The sequence below is a fragment of the Pantherophis guttatus genome, chromosome 8, assembly GCF_059756535.1.
Source record: "Pantherophis guttatus breed Tessera chromosome 8, ASM5975653v1, whole genome shotgun sequence".
Classification (NCBI taxonomy): Eukaryota; Metazoa; Chordata; class Lepidosauria; order Squamata; family Colubridae; genus Pantherophis; species Pantherophis guttatus.
In genome coordinates this window covers 43,935,814-43,962,037 of record NC_142070.1, presented here as the reverse complement: position 1 = coordinate 43,962,037, position 26,224 = coordinate 43,935,814, and the positions used below count along the sequence as shown (strand labels likewise).

The window sequence follows — 26,224 nt, the reverse complement described above, 5'->3', positions numbered from 1 at the left end:
TGATTGTTGCCTCTGCCAATTCATGCATCCATAGTGTAATCACAAGAATATCACCCCAATTGATATTCTTAGTCTGCAGGGGCAAAACCTTTTGAGACATGAGATTGTAAGAAAGAAACCATACCCACCCACCCACCCACCCACCCACCCACCCAGTCTGCAAATAAACTTGCCTCCTTCAAATTCGATCCCTAAATGGGTGTAGCTATTCCCCGGTTATGTGAACACTATGCACAGTTCAAAAGCAGGCTTCGTGTATTTTAAAGCAAAAGCAGGGGGAAATTTTTCGGGGGAAAATACTCAAAATACTCCGCTGTTTCTGCGGGTTCAGTATATGACTGATTTATGGCCGCTGGGTATTTGCAGAGGCTGCGTGTGTGCGCAGTGGAGGCGAGGCGAGGCGGGCCGGGCCGGGAAGTGATCCAGAAAGCTGGGTTTCGTTTCAGGTTGGCTAATTTTATGAGATAGAAATTGCAGACACAAGGTTTTTGTTTTTGGCTTTTTAAAATGTTGTCCGTAGCTGCCCGTGCAGCGCCCAGCCTTCGACTTTTTTCCTGCAGTTTCGTGTGACCCGGATTGTCTACGAGAGAGAAAGAGAGAGAGAGAAGCAAAAGTGTTGTGAAGACTTTTCCTTGCAGCCTCCGAAGAAAAAGAAAATAGATCTAACCGGAAGCTTAAAAGAGTAACTTTTAACACTCTTGTTTTGGCGCGGGGCAGGCGAGCGGAGAGGGAAATTGCTGTTGGGTATTTTCCACTCGGGATTTGGTCTGTTTTTGCACCACGCAAGTTCTCATTTAAAGATCGAAACTTTTTGCCCTTTCCCTTCTTTGGGGGAAACAAAAAAAGATTGTACGGCTGCATGAGAAGGGACAGTCGCAGGCGCTCAATTTATAGCTGGCTGTTACGCAACCTCCCCCAGGCAAGGGGAAAAGCGAACTTGATGAAACGTAGGGAAAATAAGGAATTGCTTCTCCTCTCAGAGCTTTTTTGTGACCACAACTTCCAGCAGGCCCGGACTCCGCGCGCGGCCTTTGGTTCTTCAGCAGGGAAAGCCCTGCCTTCTTTGGCGGATGGCTGAAAGACCTTTTAGTTTAAGGAATTGAGGTTTAAGGGATTGAAAACACCTTTTAATTACTCTCTTTTCCAAAGAAAACCCCAGACTATTAAAAAGGTAAACGGGGAGGGAATTAAAGATAAAGACTGGTGGTCCCATATCTTGCTCTAAAACAAGTGTTTTTCAAACTTGGGAGTCCATGCCTCTTAAAGTGACCAAGTTTGAAAAACAGTGCTATAAAGTGAACCAATGCCATTAAATGAATATTTAGTCCCAAGAATAGTCACCTATGAGTAAAGAGCTGTGTAAATTGGTGCCCTGATGGAAGTAGTTCAGTGCAGGGTTTAAGTGAGATCTGGGATTGAACCTATAATACTGGGCTTCCTCTGGAAGTTGTGGGCCTGTCTGTTTTCAAGGACCATTGGATACTTTTCTGGTAAGATTGTACTTCGTTTTGCTACTGAAAGGAAACATGTACCCATTTGTTCACTGGTTGTTGCTGCTTAACTCTGGGTTGTGATTTCCCCACAATGGGTTAATATCACATATGCATCAGACATTTATTAGTTGAATGGGTTTGTTGAAACCTTGGCAACTCACACTTTTAACCCTTATTCAGTCCATAGCAGATTGTTCTCATCTTCCTCTAAAGCAGATTGAGGTTAAAAGAGTGAAGGTGGTCATTGCTGGGTGATTGAAGTAGGGGCAATATCAAAATGTGTTTTTTTTTTTTTTTTTTTTGTATTTGTAAGCTGGTTTGATTGGGGCTTAGGTTACTAATAAATCAAGATGCTTCTAGTAGTGAACCTTGACTTAATAAGATGCATAAATCAGACCTGTGTGTCTTGATAAACAGGTAGCTTTTTTTTCTGATTTCACATTCTGCTTACTAATGTAATAGCGAAAGGAAAGTTTGCTTTTTAAGAAAAGGCCATCCCTCTCAATGGGCGTGGAAGGTATGGCAGGGATAATACTGTAATGTATAATAAACGCCTGAAAATAGAGGCTGTCCTGTTGAACAATAAGTTATGTTGAATTTGGCCAGGGACCAAGGAATTCTATAAGCCAGAAGGGCATTCAGTTTGCTAGGAATTCTGGGAGTTCTAATTCCAACCAATCAGGAGAAACCTGGGTTAGGAAAAAAAGAAATGGGGCGTCTCTCTTCCAGCTCACATTAGACTTATTTAAATGAATATTTAGTTACCTTTTGGGATAAGTTCCCTTGAAAATGTTACTTTCATTGGAGTAACTAACTTTTTGTAATGTCAGTCCCTTACTGTCACTCATTTTGAAGTGCTATTTTGTAGAGTTTTATTGCTCTTGCCAGAAACTCTGTGGGCTTCTTCATTTGCATACAAATCATCCCCAGGAAAAATGGCATTGGACAGAATCCAGATACTACTGATGATTAACAGCACTGAAAGGTAGGAGTAGAAAGTGGCAAGGGTATACGATAGAGTAGCCCAGGGCAAAATTTTACAAGCCAATCTCCATAGCTTCACCACAGATAAGAATAGCCATTTAGCCTACCAGAAAATGAAATTGTTTATGTAAGAATATTCAAACAAAACAATGCAAGGTGGAAATATTTAAATTCCTCCCTACTGATTCATACAAGCAAGATCTATTTATATAAGGAAACCATTGGAGCTTCTGGTGGAACAAAGAGGAACTTAAAACTAATGTCAAACAATTCAAAAGACGTTTGTATGGGTAGTATAGCTTTTTTATTATTATTATTATTTTCAGAATTGAACAGAGCTCCTCTGTGCACTTGCCACCTGTGAGAAAACAGGATGTGCTTGCCCCTACTTGGTCCAGGTCCTCAGAGCAATCAAATTAACTGCAGATCTATTGTAACAGGTGGCACAGCTTGAAACAGCAAAGATATTTTCATTCTATTTCTGCCTATTTCTGCCTTAGCACTGCAGCTACATACCAAAACCAAGAAGAGAGGAAATAGATTTTAAGACACTTTGTTAATGGGGGAAAATCATATGGTTGAAAAGAGTTTCTGACTTAGCACTCTTAAGGCTTAAGGAGTAAACCATTTTATATCCATCCTTTATAATGAAATTTACTAATAAAAGGACAGAAGAAAAAGTTGTGTTCCTTCTGATTAGAGGAGCTTGATGAATAAAAAATTTGCTTTTGAGTACACATAAGTTACTTTTCAGCTAATTTTCAGAAGTACAGTTTTATATATGCATCTGGGAAATATGACAGACCAATAAATTTTGTAAATAGAACCATGTACCAAGAGAAACATGGGATATGAAGAATATAAATGAATATGTTTTATTAGGTTTTCAATATGATTGATTTTTGGAAAGAACCAAGCAGTGTTATCAACTTTTTAAGTGCAAAATTCTTTTAAAAGTGGGGAAATTAGAGATAGACAGCTTCTTTGTACATTTAATATATAAATACTTATCAGGAAAATTACTTCCTATCTCAATTGTTTAATTAGCTTTGGCTCATTTTCTGCTCTAGTAATAAAATTACTAGTCAATTAGAAAATAGTAGGAAATCCAGATATCAAAGGAAGCAAAAACATAGATATAACCTTCAAGACAAAAGATGTAAAGGATGCCGATCAGAAATTTCTAAGACCTGAAGTCTGCAAAATCACAGCCAGACAGAAAGTTGAATAACCACACAATAAGCATTTTTAAAAATTGAAGATTAACAAAAATGGCATTTCTATATTGATAATTTTCTTCCTTTAGCAAAGGCACTAATGTGATTTATAAGAATGGAGATGAAGCTGTGGAGAACTCCTGTTTTGGGCATGCACTAAGTTCCTGCATTCTTGTCACTGGGATCTGGGGCAGCGGACAATAGTAGGTGGTAGAACAGAATCAATAAACACGTTTTCATGAGTTGCTATTGAAGTTGTAAGTTTGCATGTCCCTTCACAGAAATGGATTTGAATCTGGAGTTCCTTTTTTGGGGGGGGATAAGAAAATATACCTAAGAAATAAAGCACCACCCTTAAAGAAAGTTATTAGAATAATGGCATAGTAATTCCTAAAATAAAAAATACCTTATTGAAATATAAAGGCTTTTAATCTATATAAATTGATTAAAATATAGCAATCTCAGAACTGACATTTTTGATACTTAGCTGTGCCATAGTTACTAAAAAGCTAACCTGAAAAAAGACTGTTGAAAGGGATTAACAGCTTGTTCTAGTTACAAGCAGATGTTGGCCTCTGGAGACTACAGAGGTCTTTGGGAATTGAGTTAATTATTTTTATTTGGGGAAGGGGAAAGTGAATAGATTAATTTTTTGAGGAGGGGAGATTATAATCCAGTGCTTTCCCATCTAGAAACTGAAAAGCTGCTTACACTTTTATTATAAAAGATAGTATAGTATTTTTATAGGAACCAGGCTAGAAATCTGGAAATTATAAATTCTAGTCTTGCCTTAGGCACAATGCCACTTGAGTGATCATTTGTCACTCTCTTTTCTTATTTATTTGTATTTTGCTTTTATTTTTACAAATACCTCAAGATGGTGAACATATCCAACAATTTTTCTCCCACCTCAACAACAACAACAACACTGTTCATTGGGCTGAGAGTGACTAGCCCAAAGTCACTCAGCTGGCTTTCATGGCTAAGGCTGGGCTTGAATTTATAGCCTCCCACTTTTTAGCCTAGTGCCTTAACCACTAGACAAAACTGGCTTTTTTACATCTAAGAAGAAGGAATCGGCAAACACTTTGTGCAGGCAGTTGTCAGGAGTCTTGACTGACCTGAAGAATTTTTTATATTTACATATAAATGAACAACCCTGTCTGACTATTTGCAGGAAAAAAACGCTAACCCTTTGCTGGAATTTTGTGGTTGTCTGCATTTTTTCAGCTGAGATCTAAAAGCCCTACAAGGTTTATGGTGCATTGCTATAATGTCCTGCATAGATTAGTAAAATAAAGCTAGTACAGGTAGTCCTCGACTTACAACATTTAGTGACCATTCAAAGTTACAACAGAACTGAAAAAAGTGACTTATGACCATTTTTCACATTTACGACCATTGCAGCATCCCTATGGTCATTTGATCAAAATTCAGTTGCTTGACAACTGGTTCACATTTATGACAGTTGCAATGTCCTGGGGTCATGTGACCAGCTTTTGCAACCTTCTGACAAGCAGAGTCAAGGGGGAAACCAGATTCACTTAACTGTGTTAGTAAATTAACAACTGCAATGATTCACTTAACAACTGTGACAAGAAAGTTGTAAAATGGGGCAAACTCACTTAAATGTTTCACTTAGCAACATAAATGTTGGGCTCAATTGTAGTCATAACTTGAGGACTATCTGTAGTATAAAATGTTTCAAATCCTGTTAACCATAAACAGGAATTTTGTCTGTATGCTCTGACATTTATTCTTCCTCCAGCTTTTCTCTGGTGTATTTGATTTACTTGATAGCTTTTTACTTTTCACCAAATTGCTTGGAAATGCATTCAAATTAGTAAATTATGGTTTGCATTAGCCTTTCAAAGTAACATTACTATATAAATCATGATTTAATTGTGACCTTTATTCCTGATTTCTGAGTTTGTACCAGGCTCAGGCTACAAATATAAAAATGTTTTCTTTAAATTTAATTTTAAATTATTTTTTCTTTCTTTTTTTTTAAGTAAAAAAATGGAGGGACACATTCCTAGTCAAATATCTTGCTTGTTTCAGCATTTATTTTTGCATTTTTTCACGGAAGCAAGTGGGAAGAGGATAAAGATTATTGCAGGAAGAAAAAAGTCAGCTGAGGATCTTATAGTATCTTATAGTTGTTGATTATTGATTAATAAGCCATGAGCCATATTTGCATTCATTTGGACAGCTCCAAAGATCTGTGATGTAATATTTTTGTTAGCCCAAAAGTACAGGCCAGACTAAGAAACAACAGTGACAAACAGGTCAGGACAACACTTATGGTAAGTTATAGCAACAGAGTCTTGCAAGTCTGAACATCCCTCCCCCTCCCTCCCTTTATCTTCAAGTGAAGTAGAGAGGGACTTTTTGAGATGTTTTCTCAAGTTATTTTCTTAGATCAAACTCAAACCCATTTGTCTGATCATTGCCTTGGTAGTGTCTGTTTCTCCTATTTTTCAGGGATGCTCCCTATGCCCTCTAGAGTTCAGTGATAGGGAAAAATAAGGGGGAAAACAGACGTTTGGGGGAAGGTTATATAATTTGTTTTCCCCAAAATAAGACAACCCCTGATAATAAGCCCAATCGGGCTTTTGAGCGCATGGCAATAAGGCCAAGCGCTTATTTCAGGGTTCAAAAGAAATATAAGACAGGGTCTTATTTTTGGGAAACACAGTATGAATATGACCCAAGGAGAAATTATTGTATTGGTGACCTCAATTGGGTGGGACTAGATGAGTCAGAATACTAAAAAAATAAAAGATTAGGCCACTTACAAATCCAGAAATGAATGAGAGTGGTGACTGGGTGAACATTTTCTCTGTAGTGATGTATAAATCTGTAAATGTGAACATGGGAAATGAATAAATTCACATATATTGATTTTGTTGTTTATGATGAAACGTTGAGATAATTTATGAAGGATATAAAGATGATGAGTGGTTTTTAATATGGGGCAGACCACTCTTTGCTAATGTCAAGAATGGGTTTGGAGGAACTAGATGTGAAAGAAAAGAAATGAAAGAAATAGAATGAAATTACAGTAGCCACAGAGAGAGAGAAAAAATAGAAGTCCTGCATTAATAAATATTAGAAGGTAGTTTCATCTCTCTTACTAGAATAAATGGAAAATGAGCATAAGGAAAGAGATGAGGTCTGAAAATTATTGTCTCAAATAACAAGGTACATGTAGTCTTTGCTTAGCAGTAATTAGGACTACAATTTCTATTGCTAAGCGAAGTCGTCATAAGTGCAGTGTTACGTGACTGTGCAATTTTGGTAATCCCCCATTGCTGTTGTTAAGTGAGGACCACACAGGTTGCTAATGACTTCCAACTTCCTGCCACCTTCCCCATTGACTTCTGCTTGTGCAAAGCTGATAGGGAAGTCTGCCAATTGCAGGCACTGAAACGATAAGAAATCCAAGCCAGTTGCCAACTGCTCATATCACAATTATGTGACTGTAGGGACGCTGTGGCATCTGAAATTTTGAGAACTGGTCACACTACCTCTCATTCAGTGCTATTGTAAGTTTGAATACAGGTAGTCCTCAACCTATAACAGTTCATTTACTGACCATTCAAAGTTACAATATCTCTGAAAAAAGTGACATATGACTATTTTTCACACTTATGACTGTTGCAGCATCCCTATGGTCACATGATCAAAATTCAGATGCTTGGCAACTGGTTCATATTTATGACTCTTGCAGTGTCCTGGAGTCTTGTGATCACCTTTTGCAACCTTCTGACAAGCAAAGTCAATGGAGAAGCCAGATTCACTTAACAACCATGTTACTAACTTAACAACTATGGTGATTCACTTAACAACTGAATGGCAAGGAAGGTCATAAAACGGGACAAAACTCACTGAACAAATGTTTCATTTAACCACATAAATTTGGGGTTCAATTGTGGTCGTAACTTGAGGACTACCTGTAGTTGCTGAACGAGTGATTGTTAACCAAGGACTTTCTGTAGTTGGATTTGATAGATAAAATAGAACGGACTGATGCAAATTATACTCTAACAAACAGTAGATTGATTGATTGATTGATTATATGTCATCAAGTCAGTGTTTACTCTTTGCAGTCACATAGGTAGAATTTCCCCAGGCTGATCTGTCCCTAACCTGGTCTTTCAGATGTAGGTTACTTATAAAATGGGAAAGTATAAATACTGATGGGATAGAAATGAGTAGGATCTGGTCTATGGTGAGGAATGAATTTTGAAAGAAGTGAAAATGTCTCTGTGTATAAGAGCTTGCATTGGCTCTCTTTATTGTATGGAAGTGAGAGTTGGGTATTTCAGAAGAAACATGAAGTCAGTAGAATGCATGAGGAATGGGTTAGTTAAGAAGTGGTTTATGGCTAAATAAGAGAGAAGGTTTAGAATAAACTGGACAACCAGGCCTCTTTGGGTCATCATTTCAGAGATATTTCCTTACTTAAACAAAGAAACAGATTGATCAAGGACAGAGAAAAAAGTTGTGGGAGTCAGAGGGATTTCTGACTTTCTGCTGGCTTCCCCATTGAGTTTTCTGGTAGGATCTGGCATCAGAAATCCCCCTCCTGTCATAGTAGGCAGCTAAGTGGCTGCTGCTGGGAGGGGAAGGGGGTGAAGGAAGGCAAAACCAGCTGGGGAACTGTGATGGAATATTGAAAATTAAAATCACATGACTACATCAAGAGCACAACAGTTACTAGTAGCACTGAAGCAGCCACAATTTGCCCAAATTTCATGCCCTCAGGAGTCATGGGTCCCAGGTTGTATATTCTGTACATTCGTCCATTTGAGTTACCCTGATTCAAAAATGGTTGTCCTATGATACAGCTTTTCGCCAGGTTAAATGTCATGATGAGTTTTAGTGATAGATAGAAAGAAGCACATTGGATACAAAATTGGGAATGAAACAAGCACTGATCATGATGGCATAATGTTGGAGTTGCAGGGGAAATATGTGAAGGAAAAGCAAAAAGGTTGAGAAAAGGAAGAATGAAAAAAGTATAATTGGATAAGGTTGATGTGAACCTGAAGAAGAGAAAGGATAAAACTTGAACCAAAAGCTGAACAATATGAAGAAATAAGCAAATATAGTATTCATGCATAGAAAAGTATGGGAAAACTTAGTAAATAGCATTAGTGTTTAGCTGTAATTTCTTTACCTCATGCTTTATTTCTTGGGTCTGCATGACACTGCTTACTTCAAAAGAGAATTGTATCTGTCTGTTTGTGGTTATCTATGTACACAGTACATTCAGAAAGGAAACATTTATTTTAAATGAGTATTTTTTCCTTTCAGGAAAATGAAGAAGCTTCTGAAGTGCTGGACATGCTTGCCTTTCATCCTTTGCACTATCCCAACTAATTGTGGATCAACTCAGAATATCTGTAAAATCACAGATAAAACGGCAGACTGTAGTCATTTAAAGCTTTTTCAAATTCCCTCCAATCTCCCAGCTGATATAACAGTGTTGGACATTTCACATAACCAGCTGAAAACACTGCTGCCTAAAAACCTTACAAAGTACAATCAGCTTGTTTATTTAAATGTGGGATTCAATTCCATCTCTAAACTAGAGATGGGCTTGTGCCTCAGTTTACCTTTGTTAGAGGTATTGAGGCTGGAGCACAATCAGTTGCGTATATTATATGGAGATGTTTTTACTTCCTGTACCAATCTGAGAGAGCTTAATGTGGGATTCAACATTCTGAATACAAAAAAGGATCCTTTCAAAAATCTGAAGGTAAGTCCGAGCTTTGATCTGCCATTTTATGAGTTCATATGATTGTAGGTTCTACTACATTAAGGATAGCATGATATGACCATATGTGAATATGACTTGACTGAGTTATACTAACATCATTTTCCTAAATAATGATTCTTTTGACTGGTATTGATTCTCCAGCTTTTTTGATGGAGTTATTTCATGGAAGAGGAAAAGACCCATTTCTGTTTAACAGAAATGGGTTTAATGCCTTCCATAAACACTGTGATTTTTTGCTACTCAGTGATATAAGAGTGTATATTTATTCTCAAATGTCTGCTTTTATTAATTTTTTTCTAGTCTTGTGTTTCTTGTTATTTCATATTCTGCTTTAAAATATAACTGTATAATCTTACTGTATCGGGATTCTTATCCTAAATAAAGGACTTAAAAGGTTTTTTTCTTCTTGATCTTGGTGACTTAGTTTTCCACAAATTCAGTCATAGTCTTTGTAGAGCAAAAAAACTGAGCAGAAATACACTGAACATTAATGATGCAGTCAAAAAACAAGATAGCAATGCCAAAACGGTAGAATGAAATAAATTGTCTTACAGTAAGTCTTTTGAGACTGTTGCTGGTTGAACTCTCCTCTGGCCTCATATCACCTTTTTTCAATGTAGTTATCTACATGTAGTTATCAGTTTACACCAAAGGTTCACAGCAAAGGAAAGGAATTCTAAGTTAATACTGGCTGTTGCCAAGAAAAGGGGTTCTGTATGCCATTATTTTAAGCATATGATAATTGTTTAATACTCAAACATAGGCTTCTTAAACTTCTCGTTATACAGGGCTTTCTTGTGGCTTATTTTGAGGAGTTGGTTTACCATACTACGGTAGGATACTAAGAAAAGATGTAATCACAATGACTATCCACATAGGATCATTATAGAACTAATATTGTTAAGAAAGTAAGCTGTGTGTGTATGTCTAAAACACACAGACATATATACATGCCACTAAGAGTCTGTGGATTGCAATAGGGTAAAAATGTGGGGGGGAGAGAGAAAGAGGGAGGGAGAAAGAGAAGAGAAAAAAGAGAAAGAAAGTTTGGAGAGATATGGATTCTCTGGAAAATCCCTAAAGAAAATGGGTGTGGGCCAACAATAGCTGTTCCAGGGTAGGAGATGTCCATAACATAGTGTCTACTGAAGTCATGTTAATTTTTTAAAATCAAAGACAACTCACAGAATAATCATATGTTGAAGACATCAGGATCAGTTTTATTACTGATGATTTGATTTGATTTAGATAGTCTACTTTGCAAAGCAATTCCTGGTGGTAGGGCACAACGAGAACATCAATATAATGCCAAGTAATAGAAATAATTAAAATCACATAATAACTGCAGAAATGTAAAGAATGATAATCAAGGATAAACCCAGCAGTAATAAACATGTTTAGTTTATAATGATTTAAATTTCACAAATTTTCAAACTTTGTATGGGTAGGAAGAGAAAAAGATAATTAATGCTTCTCAGTTTTTCAGTAATTTAGAAATATATTTTGGACTGTAATTATCAGACTCTTCAGATCCTGGCTATTTTACATGAGAGTTGCGCTCCAAAAATGAAGTGACCATGCCTGTTCTTGTTCTTATGTAGTGTTTCTTCATTTCTCTTAAGTGTATTTGTGGACTTTAGTCTTTTGTGTCAGTGCAAGAACGTGAGGATAATTGCCAAATTAATGTTTTTGTTTAAGTATCAAATTTGCTATAACTGGAAGAAACTCTCTAGATTTGTTCTAGTTAGTGTTGCACATGGTTTAATTAGGGCTGTACAGTGCTTTGCAGTTAAAAAAAAATGCCATAGAGCATATGGATGGTACTACTTAAAGCAGCTTGCTTTTTCCTGAGATTGTGCTTTTGACTTCTAAATTTGGTGTAAAGTTTTCTGAAAGAGCTGTATGCATGCCCTGGCTGTGCTGTTGTGTCAGACTGAAAGCACTGCACAGCCATAGCTTTAATCAGAAAGCCTAATATAGAATGGAAGACTTGCAACTGATGAGAGGGAAGTATAACATAGATAATTTGCTTTCTTTCTTTTCTTTTTCTCTTTGCTAGAATTTGACATTCCTTGATGTCTCTCATAATCAGTTAAGTTCTACAAAATTAGGGTCACAGCAGCAATTACAGAATCTACAAGAGCTTGTGATGTCTCAAAACCAAATTACAGAATTAAATAAAGAAGATCTATACTTTCTTGGTAACTCTTCATTAAAAAGATTGGACCTTTCATCAAACCCCATAAAAGAGGTAAACAAAATCATCTCGCCTAGATCTTGGTGGCCTGAAAGAATATGGATGAAAGCTACTTAGGAATAAACAGGATCATCCGTCTCTCTCCCCCCCCCCCCCCCGGTGTCTTTCTCTCTCTCACATCTCACATTATTTGCATGAAAATCCATATGCATTATGTCTCTTAAAAATATGTTTATTTTTTAAAAAAATCCACATTCTGCCAACCTCTTTGCGACCCCTCCAGCCATTGCCTTAATTGCATTAAAGTAGGTATTGTCTAATTTGGACCTCTAGTTTCTGTGAAAATTGGAGAGGAAGAAATTTTTAATAATTTATTTGTTTATCAAATTTAGAAACTGCCCATCACCCTCACATAAGGACTCTGGGTGGTGTACAAATAAAATGTTAAAACATAAAAACTGTATATAAGAGCCGCAGTGGCACAGTGGTTAGAGTGCAGTACTGCAGGCTACTTCTGCTGACTGCTGGCTGCCTGCAATTTGGCAGTTCAAAGCTTATCAGGCTCAAGGTTGACTTAGCCTTCCATCCTTCCAAGGTCAGTAAAATGAGGACCCAGCTTGTTGGGGGCAATATGCTGATTCTGTAAACCACTTAGAGACGGTTGTAAAGCACTGTGAAGTGGTATATAAGTCTAAGTGCTATGCTAAATGCTATACTATTAAATTTAAATATGAGGCAAGCATAGTTAAGATTCAACATTAAAAGTTAATTAAAAGGCTTGGGGAGGACCTTCAGTGCACTAACCATCTCCACGGCTGTGTGGTCCTCTATGAGCCCCGCATGAAATGGCAGAGCCAGGTTCTTAGATATTTTTGAAATGCCTGGAGAGTAGGTGCCCACCTTGCACCTGGAGGGGGAGAAGGTTCCAAAGAGTGGAAGCAATGGCAGAGAAGACTCTCTTCCTGGAGCCCCAGTTGGAATTCTTTAAATGACAGGGTCTGCAACATGTCTTCCCTGCCTAATCAGGTGGGATGGTCTGAAGTAATAGGCAGAGATGTTTCTGTAGGTAACTGGTTCCATGTCATGAAGGACTTTAAAGGTATAACCAACATTTTAAATTGCACTGGAGCAAACTGGCACCCAATGCAGTTTGTACAGCAGAAGTATTACATGCACCATTCTCACTATACCAGTGGAAGCTTCTGTCTACTTTTCAAGCGGAAGATGCATGACTGACCAGGCACAGTGACTCCCTCTCCAGGAATGGGCATAATTGGTACACAACACAAAGTTGAGAAAGATCCTCCTAGCTACTGTACAACTGCCACCTACTCTTTGAGTAGGAGCCATGAGCCCAGGAGGATCCTCAAATTATGCACTGGGAGAGTTGGCTCAAAATTTGGGGGTGGTGATGGTGGGATCAACATTTCTGTCATGTGGAATAATTTTAAAACATTTTATTTATTATTTCTAGTTTCAACCAGGCTGCTTCCAAGCTATTGAAAATATATATGGCCTTGATCTGAACAACGTTCCATTGGGACCTGATGGCACAGAGAAACTTTGTTTGGAATTATCTGGCACAAAAATACAGAACCTTTCAATGAGCAAAGTGCAACTTTCACGGATTTCCAATTTGACCTTTAGTAGAATGAGTAAAACCAACCTTACCATTTTAAACCTATCAAATAATTATTTGTCTGTCATTGAAAATGCCTCATTTATATATCTTTCAAATTTAAAAGAACTAAATCTAATGAATAACAATATTACAAAACTGTTTTCTCATTCTCTTTATGGACTTCACAATCTGAACTATTTGAACTTGGAAAATTCACACGTCAGAATAATTGATTTGGCTTTCCAGTGGCTAACTCACTTGAATTACCTTATTATGGATGGTAATAGATTTCTGGAGATTACTCCTCATACGTTTAAAGGTTTAGAAAATTTGAAAAACCTGAGTTTATGTCAGTGCAATATAAATTCAATAACAAATATGACATTTGCTTCACTTGCAAATTCTTCTCTGCAATTTCTCAATCTAACAAAAGCTGGAATAGTTTCCATCAAGCCCAAAGCTTTTTATTGGCTAAGGCAACTAAAAATGCTTGATTTAGGTTTAAATAATATTAAGCAGAACCTTACAGGTCAGGAATTTCAAGGTCTTAGTAATATTGAAACTCTCTATCTTTCATATAACTATCAGTTGAATTTGACGAGTGAATCATTCACTCTTATTCCAAGTCTTCGAAAACTGAGAATGAGAAAGGTACGTTGCAGTAATCTTGCAATCACCCCCTCACCATTTCGTAAATTAAAGAATTTGACAATCCTGGATATGGGTAACAACAATATTGCTAACATAGAGGATGATATATTTGATGGACTGCATCAGCTTGAAATTCTTGACCTGCAGCACAATAATCTGGCTCGACTTTGGAAACACACTAACCCAGATGGTCCTGTTCTCTTTCTCAAAGATCTTCACAACCTCCGTCTACTGGATTTAGAATCAAACGGCTTTGATGAGATTCCACACAAGGCTTTCTATGGCTTATCTTTATTGAGAAGCTTGAATTTAGATTCCAATCTCTTAAATCTACTTCCCAAGTCTGTTTTTGATGATCTGACATCTCTGAGTTTTCTCTTCCTCCAAAAGAATATGATCACAGCTATTGATGAGAAAGTGTTTGGTGCTGTTTTCAAACATCTAAAAGTATTAAATATGGCTTCAAATCCATTTGACTGTACTTGTGACAGTATAGCTTGGTTTGTTAGGTGGCTCAATAGCAACAAAACATATATCTCAAATTTAAACAATTATCAATGCAACACTCCACCCAAATATCACTCTAATTCAGTAGCACAGTTTGATACTTCTATTTGTGATAATGCCCCCTTTATGCTGGTATACATTTTGTGCACTACTGCTGTATCATTGCTCATCTTTATAGCTCTGCTTGTTCACTTTGAAGGATGGAGAATTAAATTTATGTATACTGTGGCTGTAAACAGAGTATTGGGCATCAAAGAAATAGATAGACAACAACAGCAATTTGAATATGATGCCTACATCATTCATGCCAAGAAGGACATGAACTGGGTATCTAAGAACTTTATTACCCTTGAAGAAAATAATCAACCAGCCATTCGATTCTGTTTAGAGGAACGAGATTTTGAAGCTGGAATATCTGAATTTGAAGCCATTATCAATAGCATACAGAGAAGTAGAAAGATCATATTTATTGTAACTGAACATCTCTTAAAAGATCCCTGGTGTAAAAGGTAAGTTGAAAATATTTAAATAATTGCCATTTTATTTGGGTTTTTAGGGCATGTCTTTAATTTTAAAGCTGTTTCTGTGACTTGTCAGGATTTCCAGCTAAGGAATCCTATTTTCTTATGTTTAAAAGAAGGTAATAATCCTTTAAGTTAAACATTCATTCCACATATTACTGTGGAAATTTTGAGATTTTAGATTGTACCACTTAAACAGCACAGGAGTTTACTTTTCGTGTCACAGATCTTGTTCAAAAAATACCAGGTTGTGCTTTCAAACAATAGAGCTGATTTTTGTTAAATTTCAAGACTGCTCTATTGCATTTAAGAGAATGTAAGTGTGACAAGGTAAAATGTATATGAAATGCATTATTAAGGTATTTTATTTATTACCCTGTTTCCCCCAAAATAAGACATCCCCTGATAATAAGCCCAATTGGGCTTTTCAGCACATGGCAATAAGGCCAAGCATTTATTTCAGGGTTCAAAAAAATATAAGACAGGTTCTTATTTTTGGGGGAACACAGTACTTCTATTGTTTAATTACAATATGAGTGACAGAACTATTTGAGCAGGAATGTGCTATAAATTAATAGTCCTGGTTAAATTCTTTCAAACAGAAATATTCACAGGAATATAAACTTTGTCTAGTAAAGAACCTTCTTGCCAGTCTTTTGCACCTGGGTCCTGAAATTTAATTTGGGACAGGAGCTGTTTTCAGGCTTTATCAAGGCTTTGGCAGGGCTAGAATTACAAATCTAAAATCATCAGTGAAACATACAACTTGTGTCACTTAAAGAAAAATGCTGTAAGTACCTTGTTTTCTAGTCAAATCAAATCTTTATTGTCAGTGCACAACCTATGTACAATGAGATTGGTTGAACTCCCTCAGTGCACCCCCCCCAACACAATATAACTCACAGTGAAGACAGTAAATCCCTAACCCAATAAATCATATTAATAAAACACCCAGTCCTATTGCACCCGTTACACATTGTGCCAGCTCTGCAGTCCATCATACTACGTAATTATGACGTTATTTCTCATTCAGTATTCTGACAGCCCACGGATTAAAAACTGTTCTTCAGCCTGTTCGTACACCTGGCTATACTTCTATATCTCCTTCCCAATGATAGGAGGGTAAAGAAGTGATGACCAGGGTGAGAGTGGTCCCTGAATGTTATTAGTGGAAGTAACATACATAATATTTCAAGTCGTCAGGGAAATTTGTCTGGTTCACTTCTGTATGTGAGGTTCACAATCTTAAATCTTTATTGTATAAGTAAATTAGGACATGCTTGTGTATCAAAATCTACATTTTCACAACTTTTGTGATAAAGTTCACAACTCAACAGGGTGCCTATAAAGCATATATTAATGAAATATAACCCAATGCACTTTATACAAGGGAAGAACTATTTAAAATGAATTCTAGGAAAAATGCATATAAAAATGACCATAGATTTCCACTGCTTGTATCTTTTCAGTCAGAATTATGCAAAACTCCCATCCCCATTTCCCATGTAGTATTGCTATCTTTCCCTTTATATAAAAGCACAAGAACTAGGATAGGATAGGATAGGATAGGATAGGATAATTTTATTTCTATACCGCCCCTCTCCCGAAGGACTCGGGGTGGTGTACAGCCAGGTAAAAACACAATACAAATATCACAATTTAAATTTAAAAATTATTAAAAGTATTACAATTAAGGCCAGTTAGCTAAAAAACCCCAAAATTTAAGAATTCCGAATTTAAAACTCAATTATGAAGCTAGCCCTGCCTGTTGGAAGAGCAGGGTCTTAAGAGCACAGCGGAAAACTAAATTCCAGTCATCAGGCACCCAGTGCATTCAGACAGATTTTAGACCCCTTTCACCTTTGTCAATTTTGTTATGCTGCAGCCTGATTCTACAGTGGTTGAAATTATTTTTTTTCCTCTCATTAATGTACTTACTACCCCAGAATGGCAAAGTGAAAAAAGAATTTTAGAAATGTCTGTAAATTTATTAAAAAGAAAAAAAATCACATTGGCACATGGACCCTTCACTCAGTATTTTGTTGAGCACCTTTAGCAGCGATTACAGCATGGAGTCTTTTGGGGTATGATGCGACGAGCTTTGTACACCTGGATTGGGGGATTTTCTGCCATTCTTCCCTGCAAATCTTGTCAAACTCAGTCAGGTTGGATGGTGACTGTCAGTGGACAGCCATTTTTAGGTTCCTCCAGAGATGTTCAATAGGGTTCAAGTCACCCTGAGACATTCACAGTTGTCCCTAAGCCATTCCTGTGTTGTCTTGGCTGATTGCATAGGATTGTTGTCATGTTGGAAAGTGAACCTTCAGCCCGGTCTGAGGTCCTGAGCACTGTGGAACAGATTTTCATTGAGGATATCCCTCTACTTTGCTCCATTCAGTTCTCCTTCAACCCTGACCAGTCTCCCAGTCTCTGCTGCTGAAAAACATCCCCACAGGATGCTGCTGCCACCACCATGCTTCACTGTTGGGATGATATTGGGCAGGTGATGAATGGTACCTAATTTCCTACAAACATAATGTTGCCAAACAGTTCAATCTTGGTTTCATCAGACCAGAGAATCTTGTTCTTCACTGTCTGAGAGCCCTCAGGTGCTTTTTTGAAAAATCCAAATGGGCTTTCATGTGTTTTGCACTGAGAAGAGGCGGTCTGTCTAGCACTGTGCCATAAAGCCCAGATTGGTAGATGGCTGCAGTGATGGTTGTCCTTCTAGAACTTTATACCATCTCCACACAGAATCTCTGGAGCTCAGTCATGATCATTGGATTCTTGGTCACTTTTCTTACTAAGGCCCTTCTCCCCTGATTGCTCAATTTGACAGGATGACCAGTTGTTAGAAGAATCCTGGTTGTGCCAACCTTCTTCCATTTGAGAATTATGGAGGCCACTGTGCTCTTAGGAACCTCCAGTGCAGCAGAAATTTTACTGTAGCCTTCCCCAGTTCTGTGCCTTGCAATAAATCCTGTCTCTGAGCTCTTCAGGCAGTTTCTTTGACCTCATGGCTTTTGCTCTGCTACAGTATGCGTTGTCAGCTATGAGGCCTTCTATAGAGAGGTGAGTGCCTTTCCAAAACAAGTCCAGCCAATTAACCACAGGTTGATTACAATCAAGGTGTAGAAACATGTCAGCAACTATCAAGAGAAATGGGAGGAACCTGAGCTAAATTTCAAGTGGTGTTGCAAAGGGTCTGAATATTTATGCCAATGTGATATTTCAGTTTCTTTTTTTTAAGAAATTTACAGAAATTTCTAAAACTCTGTTTTCAACTTTGTCATTATGGGATACTGAATGTAGATTAATGAGAAAAAATGAATTTCAACAACGTAGAATTTGTACAAAATTGAACCATATCCATAGGTTAGCATTCCTTCACTCACAGTGTTAACACCTGCACTCTTTATCATTTTTCAATATTCTTAACAACATTTACAATATTTTTATCATTTTTTCCCTGGATATTGAGAAAGATAGCTTAGTTTGAATATTTTTGCACTAAACAGATAATTGGTAGCTTATAAAGTTCCTTTGAATTTTGGGATTCTATGGCACTAAATGATTTAAATCTTTTAAAAGTATTACTGATTCTAAATGATTTAAGATAGTCATTGCATCATAAAGATACTTACTTATGAAACTTATAAGTAAGTCTACTAAGCCAAAACATGTCTTTGTTTTCTTCAGGTTCAAAGTTTATCATGCTATACAACAAGCCATTGAACAAAGTCGGGATTCTGTTATACTAATTTTTCGACATGATATTCCTGATTACAAGTTAAAGAATGCACTTTGTTTACGAAGAGCAATGTTCAAATCTCATTGTATTTTGGAATGGCCTGTGCAGAAAGAACGTCTAGATGCCTTTTACCAGCAATTGAAATCAGCACTTCAGTCCAATAGTAGGGTAATATAATTTGTTTTAAGAAGAATATTGCATGCATTTCTGGGTTAAAATACCACACTAAAAATATGATATTGAAAATAGAAGTAAATGTAAAACCATTCTTCCAGGATTCTTTCTTCTATCCAAAATAGGAGAGTGTTGTATCCAAACATACAAAATGAATGAGTAGCATTCGGGAACATCAAATGTTTGCTGCAAAAGGCAGTGAACGTATTTAGGAGGTGAGACCAAAAATAGGGTATGTACTAAATAAAAATGTAGTTGATTTTAAATCCCAAACTAATCTCTCTCCTTCTTTTCCATGTGGTTCATGTTGAAGCTTGTCCACCAATCTTTCCAGCAATTTCCTTTCATTGCTTACTCACAGCTGCCCCACTCCTCTCTCTTCACTGTACGCCAACCTTTGTCTTAGCCACATAATCTCACCTGGGCATCCTGCCCACTAGTCTTCACATAACCTTCCTTTTCCTATTCTCTAGCCACAGTAGGAGGCTGCCATCTTGCCTTTTTCTGACTGCTCAAAACTAACTGGTCTATACACAGCAGAGTTCATGCATAGAACATTCCCAACACTTCAGTCTCTCTCCACTCTCTTACCCAGAAATAGGAGCTGCAAGTAAGTTAAACTTTTGTCCTTGCTGCATAATATTACTGGAAAAAAGAAATGTAAAGAGTAGAATGTTGCAATCATCCTGGTTGGCTCCTCATGAGAGGTTCAGATTAGAGATGACACAGGGCAAGTGTTTCTCGGGATGATAGAGCCCAGAGCTGACTCTGTCACCCTCTTTTATTATACAAGGGTATAGGGCGTATCAGAAGGCATGATTACAGCTATACATTCTCATATTACATCCGTGATACAAAGGATTTTCTCCATATCTGGACATAACTTTCACATCCTACCATATTACAGTAAATCACGTGAATTCTAGGAAAGCGATACCTAATGTAAAAACAAAACTTAACTCTGCCATGTTATCATATTTGGCTTCGTTCCCAGCATCCCATCACCTGCCAACCGAGAGGCCCCGTTACCAGAGATTTACCTCAGTTGTCAGGAATGTTCTACAAGGAGATGTCTCTGCTATGCAGGCACAGCCTATGTTATCAACAAAGAGAGAACGAATAGGGCCCTTCAGAGATCATCCAATTGAATCCACTTTTCATAGTCAGATTATTTCGGTGCTAAGCTCCATACACGTGTCCAAACAGCTAAACTGGTCTATACATGTACTATGGCCACTGCATTCCCACAGTAGAATCCCAATATCTGATGCACTAGAAAAGAGGGTGTTCTGACCCCGCTCCCCAAATATGACAAACCCTCTGAAGTGAACTCAGATTCCTTTATTAGGAGTGCCAGCAACCCCAGCAAAAAGGTTCTCTCTCAACGCAGGCTAACAAGTCTATCTGGCAGGGAGATGAATAGTTGTCTGCCACATCTATTCATCTCCGCCCCCTGCCTTTTTCCCCCAGAGCTAGGGTGGGGTTTCGCTAGCAGCGGTGGCTCTTCCTCCACAAGGGTCGGCCCACAGATTTCCACTGCTCTCCTCTCTTCTGCCTTCTGCACATCTGTGCATCAGGCACTGCAGCCAGCTGTTCCTCCTCATCAACCACCTCATCAGACTTGGGGGCTGTTGACTCTCCATCTGAGGGCTGGCAGATGGCCCAGGCTCTGCTTCTCTCTGTGTGCCGGCTCCATTCCCTCTTCCCCCTCGGAGCTCTCAGGTTGCCTTGATGCTGACCCTGACTCCCACGCCTCCTCCTCCTCTGCTGGGACAAATGCAATGGGATCTAAAAGGGAGTGTGGTCTGACCATCCCTCTTATGGACAGATTTCTCTCTAACAAGACATCTGATTCCAGTTAATTTATCACTGTACTTGAATTTACATTCTCAGATATAACTGGTGACCCAAATTGGTCCTTCTAAAAACAGAATTCTTTCCATTCATGAGATGAACTAGGATCCACAACTGTTACATGCAAAAAACCATGTAAAATGTTCAGATCCTACTTCCATAGCAATAAGGTTGTTCTCACATTTTGTTTCTCTTCCTCTCCTAGGAATTAAGGATAAAAGACATTATCATCTTCTACATATTAGTAAGAGTGTTGAATGTATTTTAATCAACAGCACATATGCTTACATGATTTATGGCTTGATTTAGAAAATCTTTAGCTTCCATTCATGTTCATAACATTTTTACACAAAAGTGCATATATAAAATAAAATTGATATGCGTATTATTTGGATAAACTTGATCTTTTTGATAATAAAATTTAGAAAGAACAAAGAAGTAATGCGTTTTTTTCTCACAAATTGATTTCTCGTATAGTGACATTTTTCCAGACTTTCTGCTGGAGGGGGACAATTTTAAAGTGACAATGGAATTTATCTATGAAACCCAATATCAATCTAGGGTGCTACACTGACCTGATGTATTATCATTCTTATTAATCTGAATTAGTCTAAAGATATTTAATTGAGAAGTAGATCAGCTTCTGTACACTGACTCAAGATACTGTATGTTTCCATATAAGAATAATAGAGATCCTATTGCTTTGTGATTATTAAATACGAAAATTATTTATAGTCTTACAAATAACATCAGCTGGCATGATGTGATGCAAAGTGCCAATTTCAAGCATCCTTATTTATGCACAGGATGAATAATTACTATTAGGAAATAATATTCTATGGTGAACCTTTTAGGCATCAGAAGGTGCAGTTTCCTTTTACATTTTTTAAATGTTAAATTGCGTAACTACAGAGCAACCTGGGATATTAGAAATCATTGGCAGGAGGTATTCTGAACAGTTTGTCTAAGAAAGGACTGGGCATCTCCATGGGGAGATGCAAGGTGCATTTTGCGAAGAAGCCAGAGGTCCCTGTGACAGCCATTTTGTGAGAGAGCCCACAGCAGGGTCTAAAAATCCTAACAACGCAGTCTGAAAACGGCCATCTATTTTAGCAATTACTCCTAGACACTCCCAGCAATATTCTAGGCCTCTTGAGAAATTAATCGACTCTTCTCCAGGATTGGTTTCTTTTCCCCAATCCCTACCACATTCAGGTGAGGTGAGCCCTGGGAGGAGGAAGGAGTGGAGCAGTGGAAAAACACCGATAAATAAATAAATGCATATATTACTTGCACAGGAAAATGGAAATAACTGGTAAAGAGAAGCTGTCTGTTTGCCAACGGCAGAGCCTCCTCACAAAAGCATTCTCTCTCGGGCAGAAAGGAGATAAATTCTACTCCGGCGTATAGTTTCCTAATGGCCCCAAACGGACGGCCTGTTAAAAAGATGTGTCCGCGAGTAAGGGAGAAACAAAGCTACGTCCTCGGTCCCCCTTTGCGAACTAGGCTAGCTACTTCGGGAGGGTTATTTCCAAGGGCTTCCCCATTCGAAGCATCCGACGGAGGCGCAACGATGAAGCGCGCGGTCCACAAGAGGTGGCATCTCTGGGGCGGGAGGATGAGCAACGCCACAAAGCTTCTCTCAGTCGCCCCACCACCACCACATGCTCTTTTCCTCAAAACCTGGAAGCTCAGCCTCGCGCCCCTCGCTCCCGATGACGGGCGCAGGCTGCCCGGCGCCCAATGACCTCCTCTCGGCTCGTTTTTGTTTAGCTTAGCAACCGCCGCTCCCTCCCTCGGCAGGCGCCTGGGTAGGCAGAAAGGCAGGCCTACGTAACCCGGGTGGCAGGCTGGCTCTCTCTCGCGCGCGCGCTCCGTCCCCAGCCGTCTTCGGTGCAGACCCGCAGAAGAGAAGCCCCGCGCTGGCCAAAAAGGAAGCCGCCGCAACCGCGACGCTTCTCTTCTGGCCGCCGCGCCTGCCGAAGTAGGTCTCGGCACCATGAAGGTGGCGGTCCTCGACCTGGCCACCGTCTTCGCAAAACTCTTCAAGCCCACCGCCTCGTCCTCCTCGTCGCCCTCTTACTCGCCCGCCCCCGGCGCCCCTCCGCCCAAAGTACAGCCTCTCCTCGCTGTCTCGGCGTCCCCGACGGGCGCCCCGTTTTTGCCCGTTCGCTACACTGCCCTGGCCTGCGCTGGGGGAGCCTCTCTTACAAGCGTAGCGGCGGCGGCTCGGGCGTTCCCCGGCGGGAGCGGGGTCGGGGCCGCGGCGCCGAAACCTTTGGCGACTGGCAGCTGCGCCAGTGGAAGCAGTTCTCCGCGCTCTGCCAGGGAGCCCGGGGCTTGGGCCGCGCCCGCCAGCAAACCGCTGCTTTTCGTCACTTTGCCCGACATCGGCGAAGAGGGCGCGCCGGACCCGGATCCCCAGGAAGAAACTGCTGCGCCCAGGCAAGTTGAGGGACCCACGATTTCCTGGCCCAACGCGGGAACTTTATAGTGGTTGACTCCTTTCTGAAATGCTGGTCGGCATTAGTCTGTAGAGATTCTCAGTCATCTGTCGATCAGAAAGGTCAGTGGTTCGAATCCCTAGTACAGGTCTCCTGCGTGAGCAGAGGGTTGGACTAGATGACCTCCAAGGTCCCTTCCAACTCTGTGACTGTTAAACTCTGTGACTGTTAATCCAGGTCATGGTTGTCCCAAAGGTGCTTTTTCAGGAGGCAACTGGACTTTCTTGTTTTTTTCTTTAAAGATGTTTCCCTTCTCATCCAAGAAGCTTCTGGCAGGATAGTGGGGAATGAAATTAGTTTACTGGGCAGCATTAGTTTACAATCAGGTGCTGAGGAGAATCATTTTGTGTTTATCTAAGGTTCTGATCAATCTCAGAAAGGAGAGCATTCCCTTTACAGCTTGGAAAGAAGACAGAGGGATTTAGGTATATGTGTGTATTATCACCTCATAGTAAATTACCATTTGCGCTGCAGGATACCTTTAAGGATGCATGGCATCCAAAGTCTTCACAAACCTACTCCACTTGGTACAGTAGACTATCTTCCCTGTGTTGACTCCTAAATGGGCTCTTGTAGAGAGTTCAGGAGACCATGGTTTGAGAAGGTACCAGATTAAGGTCAGAAGAAATGAGCCCTGATACTTTAGCAATCTGTTTGGGAATCAGTAACAGTGATGCACAGTCTTATTTAAATGGTTCAAAAGACCACAAGAGCATCACCGGATAAGGGGTAGTCTTGCTGGTCCTGGTGTTCCATTTACTGTATGTGATTCAGGCCTCAAAAAGAATCAGGAAATGGAAGAACAATCTGTCATGTTGCATCAAACTGAAACTGTGTATATGGGACATGTCTGTTGGCATCTAAGTCACAATCCTTGTGGAGCAGGAACCAATATGAGCTAGCTTTTACATTGATATTATTGGTGAATTTTGTTTTAAAATTCCTTGATGTTTAAAAAGAAAAGATATCATTATTGGCTCAGCAAAGGCATATATCTAGATTTCTTTGAACTAAATTACTGTAGAAAGAAATGACTGTTTAGTGAAAACTTTCTCCCCTCCATCCATTCATAAGGGATGTAGATTACAAATTGGACTGTAATTCTATAATTAGTGGAAACCGGCCCTTGCTGTGAACAAGGGAGACCTGTTGGGTGCAATGATGCATTGTCTTGATTCTCTTTGCTGTGTTTCTTTATGTGTGGAAAACAGATAAGGTTGTCATGGAGATAAAGTGAATTTGGCATTGTTGTGCTTTCTGGTGATGCTGTAAACTATTACTAAACGAGTCTCATTGAACAAAATATAGTTTAGTTATCCATCATTAGCTTTCCTCAATCCTCTGTGCAGATGTAGATCTTAACCTGCTAGTTTCTTGGTGAATGAACTTTACTTTACTTATAGAAAGTTTTTTTTCTCTCCAAATAATAACATCATTATGGAAGGGTCCTCTTAGATTCCCAATATTTTATTGGTGGAAGATGTAAACTTGGGTAAATATAATAATGGCCCTTGTTTTCCTTGACTTTTCTTGTTAGTATTTCCCAATCTGAAAAGCCTCCTTTATCCCCTCAAGCTCCATATTTTATTTTATTTTATGTTCCTTTATCCTTCAGGTTTACAGTTTTCCTGTTGTTCCTCAAAATAGAATTTTAATAGTGACATTACAAGCTCCTGTTCCATAATTCAAGGAATGACATTTCAGACAAAATATAAAATAGGCCACCTCTACAAGTCCTAAGGTGCTAGCTGTATTCCAGCTTCACAACTGCCTAACAATACTGCAACCCTTTAGAAGTGCCAGAATACCAATAGAAACTGTAAGTCTGAAGTCTCTTCTATGTCATTGCAAATTGAAGGCTGAGAGAAAGGAGACTTGGTAGTGAGTCAGGTTCTTCCATCAATAAAAAAGCTAAGGGCAGAAAACATGCATGTCGATATGCATTCCTCTGGAAGCAGGGGAGGAGGGAGGGAGGGTGTGTGTCTGTGAGAGAGAGGGAGAGGGAGGGAGAGGGAGATACTTTGCAAAAGTTTCTGACTACTGGTTGAATTGCAACTGCTGGTGTGTAAGCACTGTATTAGACAGGCAAATTTCTGTTTCAAACTTGCTTTCATCAGACAGAAAAATCTAAATAATTTTTCAGCTCACTAAACCTCACTAAACAGAACCTCACTAAACAGATCCTTAACATACTTGAATCAATAGTTTTCACCAGATTTATAAATAAGTTATTAATTTAGGATTCAAAGAGATAAAAAAAATAGTACTTTTGCACTTTTTAATTTGCTGAACTTTGTTATCAATTTGGATTAAAATTTTATACTAACATAAGAACTTGAAACTATACCAAGTTCAGATTAATATTTTAGGTAAAAGGTAAAGGTTCCCCTCGCACATTTGTGCTAGTTGTTCCTGACTGTAGGGGGCGGTGTTCATCTCCGTTTCAAAGCCGAAGAGCCAGCGCTGTTCGAAGACATCTCCATAGTCATGTGGCCGGCATGACTAAACGCCAAAGGCGTACGGAACGCTATTATCTTCCCACCAAAGGTGGTCCCTATTTTTCTACTTGCATTTTTTATGTGCTTTCAAACTGCTAGATTGGCAGAAGCTGGGACAAGAAACAGGAGCTCACCCCGTTACACGGCACTAGGGATTCAAACCGCTGAACTGCCGACCTTTCGATCGACAAGCTCAGCGTCTTAGCCACTGAGCCACCGTGTCAGTTTAGAAGGTCTAATTTAATGATAATAACAGCAGGGTTTTTTTTCTTAAGGAGATCACTATTTTGTCTTTTAATTTGGAAAAAAAGTGGTGATGATTGATCTTAATAATTTTAGAATGAGATGGAACTTCTTACATCTGTTATAAAGAAATTGTTGTAACCTCTTTTTAAGATTATAAACACAGCTGAGGAAAACTGAGAGTTGAAATTAATGTATCTTAAAAGTGTCAAAGTTGAGAA

The 26,224-nt window shown here is 38.9% G+C and overlaps 2 protein-coding genes across 6 annotated transcripts in view; both read left to right on the top strand.

Annotated features, from left to right (window-relative positions):
• Positions 1–203: 203 nt before the first annotated feature.
• Positions 204–19,177, top strand: TLR3 (toll like receptor 3). Of its 5 annotated transcripts, none has more exons than XM_034401504.2 (5): positions 204–446; positions 9,017–9,461; positions 11,542–11,733; positions 13,154–14,967; positions 18,679–19,177. In XM_034401504.2, the coding sequence occupies exons 1-5, from the start codon at positions 346–348 to the stop codon at positions 18,905–18,907; spliced, it is 2,781 nt and encodes a 926-aa protein (XP_034257395.2). In that variant the 5' UTR covers positions 204–345; the 3' UTR covers positions 18,908–19,177. The 5 variants fall into 5 exon arrangements, with proteins under 5 accessions (XP_034257395.2, XP_034257392.1, XP_034257391.1 ...); XM_034401501.3 differs by having other exon boundaries at positions 385–1,171; XM_034401500.3 differs by having other exon boundaries at positions 400–682.
• Positions 19,178–22,347: 3,170 nt separating this feature from the next.
• Positions 22,348–26,224, top strand: part of FAM149A (family with sequence similarity 149 member A) — a 51,610-nt gene continuing 47,733 nt past the window's right edge. Inside the window, exon 1 of the mRNA XM_034401440.3 lies at positions 22,348–23,203. Within this exon, the coding sequence (XP_034257331.1) occupies positions 22,758–23,203 (446 nt within the window). The 5' untranslated portion in view covers positions 22,348–22,757. The remainder of the gene's footprint in view (positions 23,204–26,224) is intronic.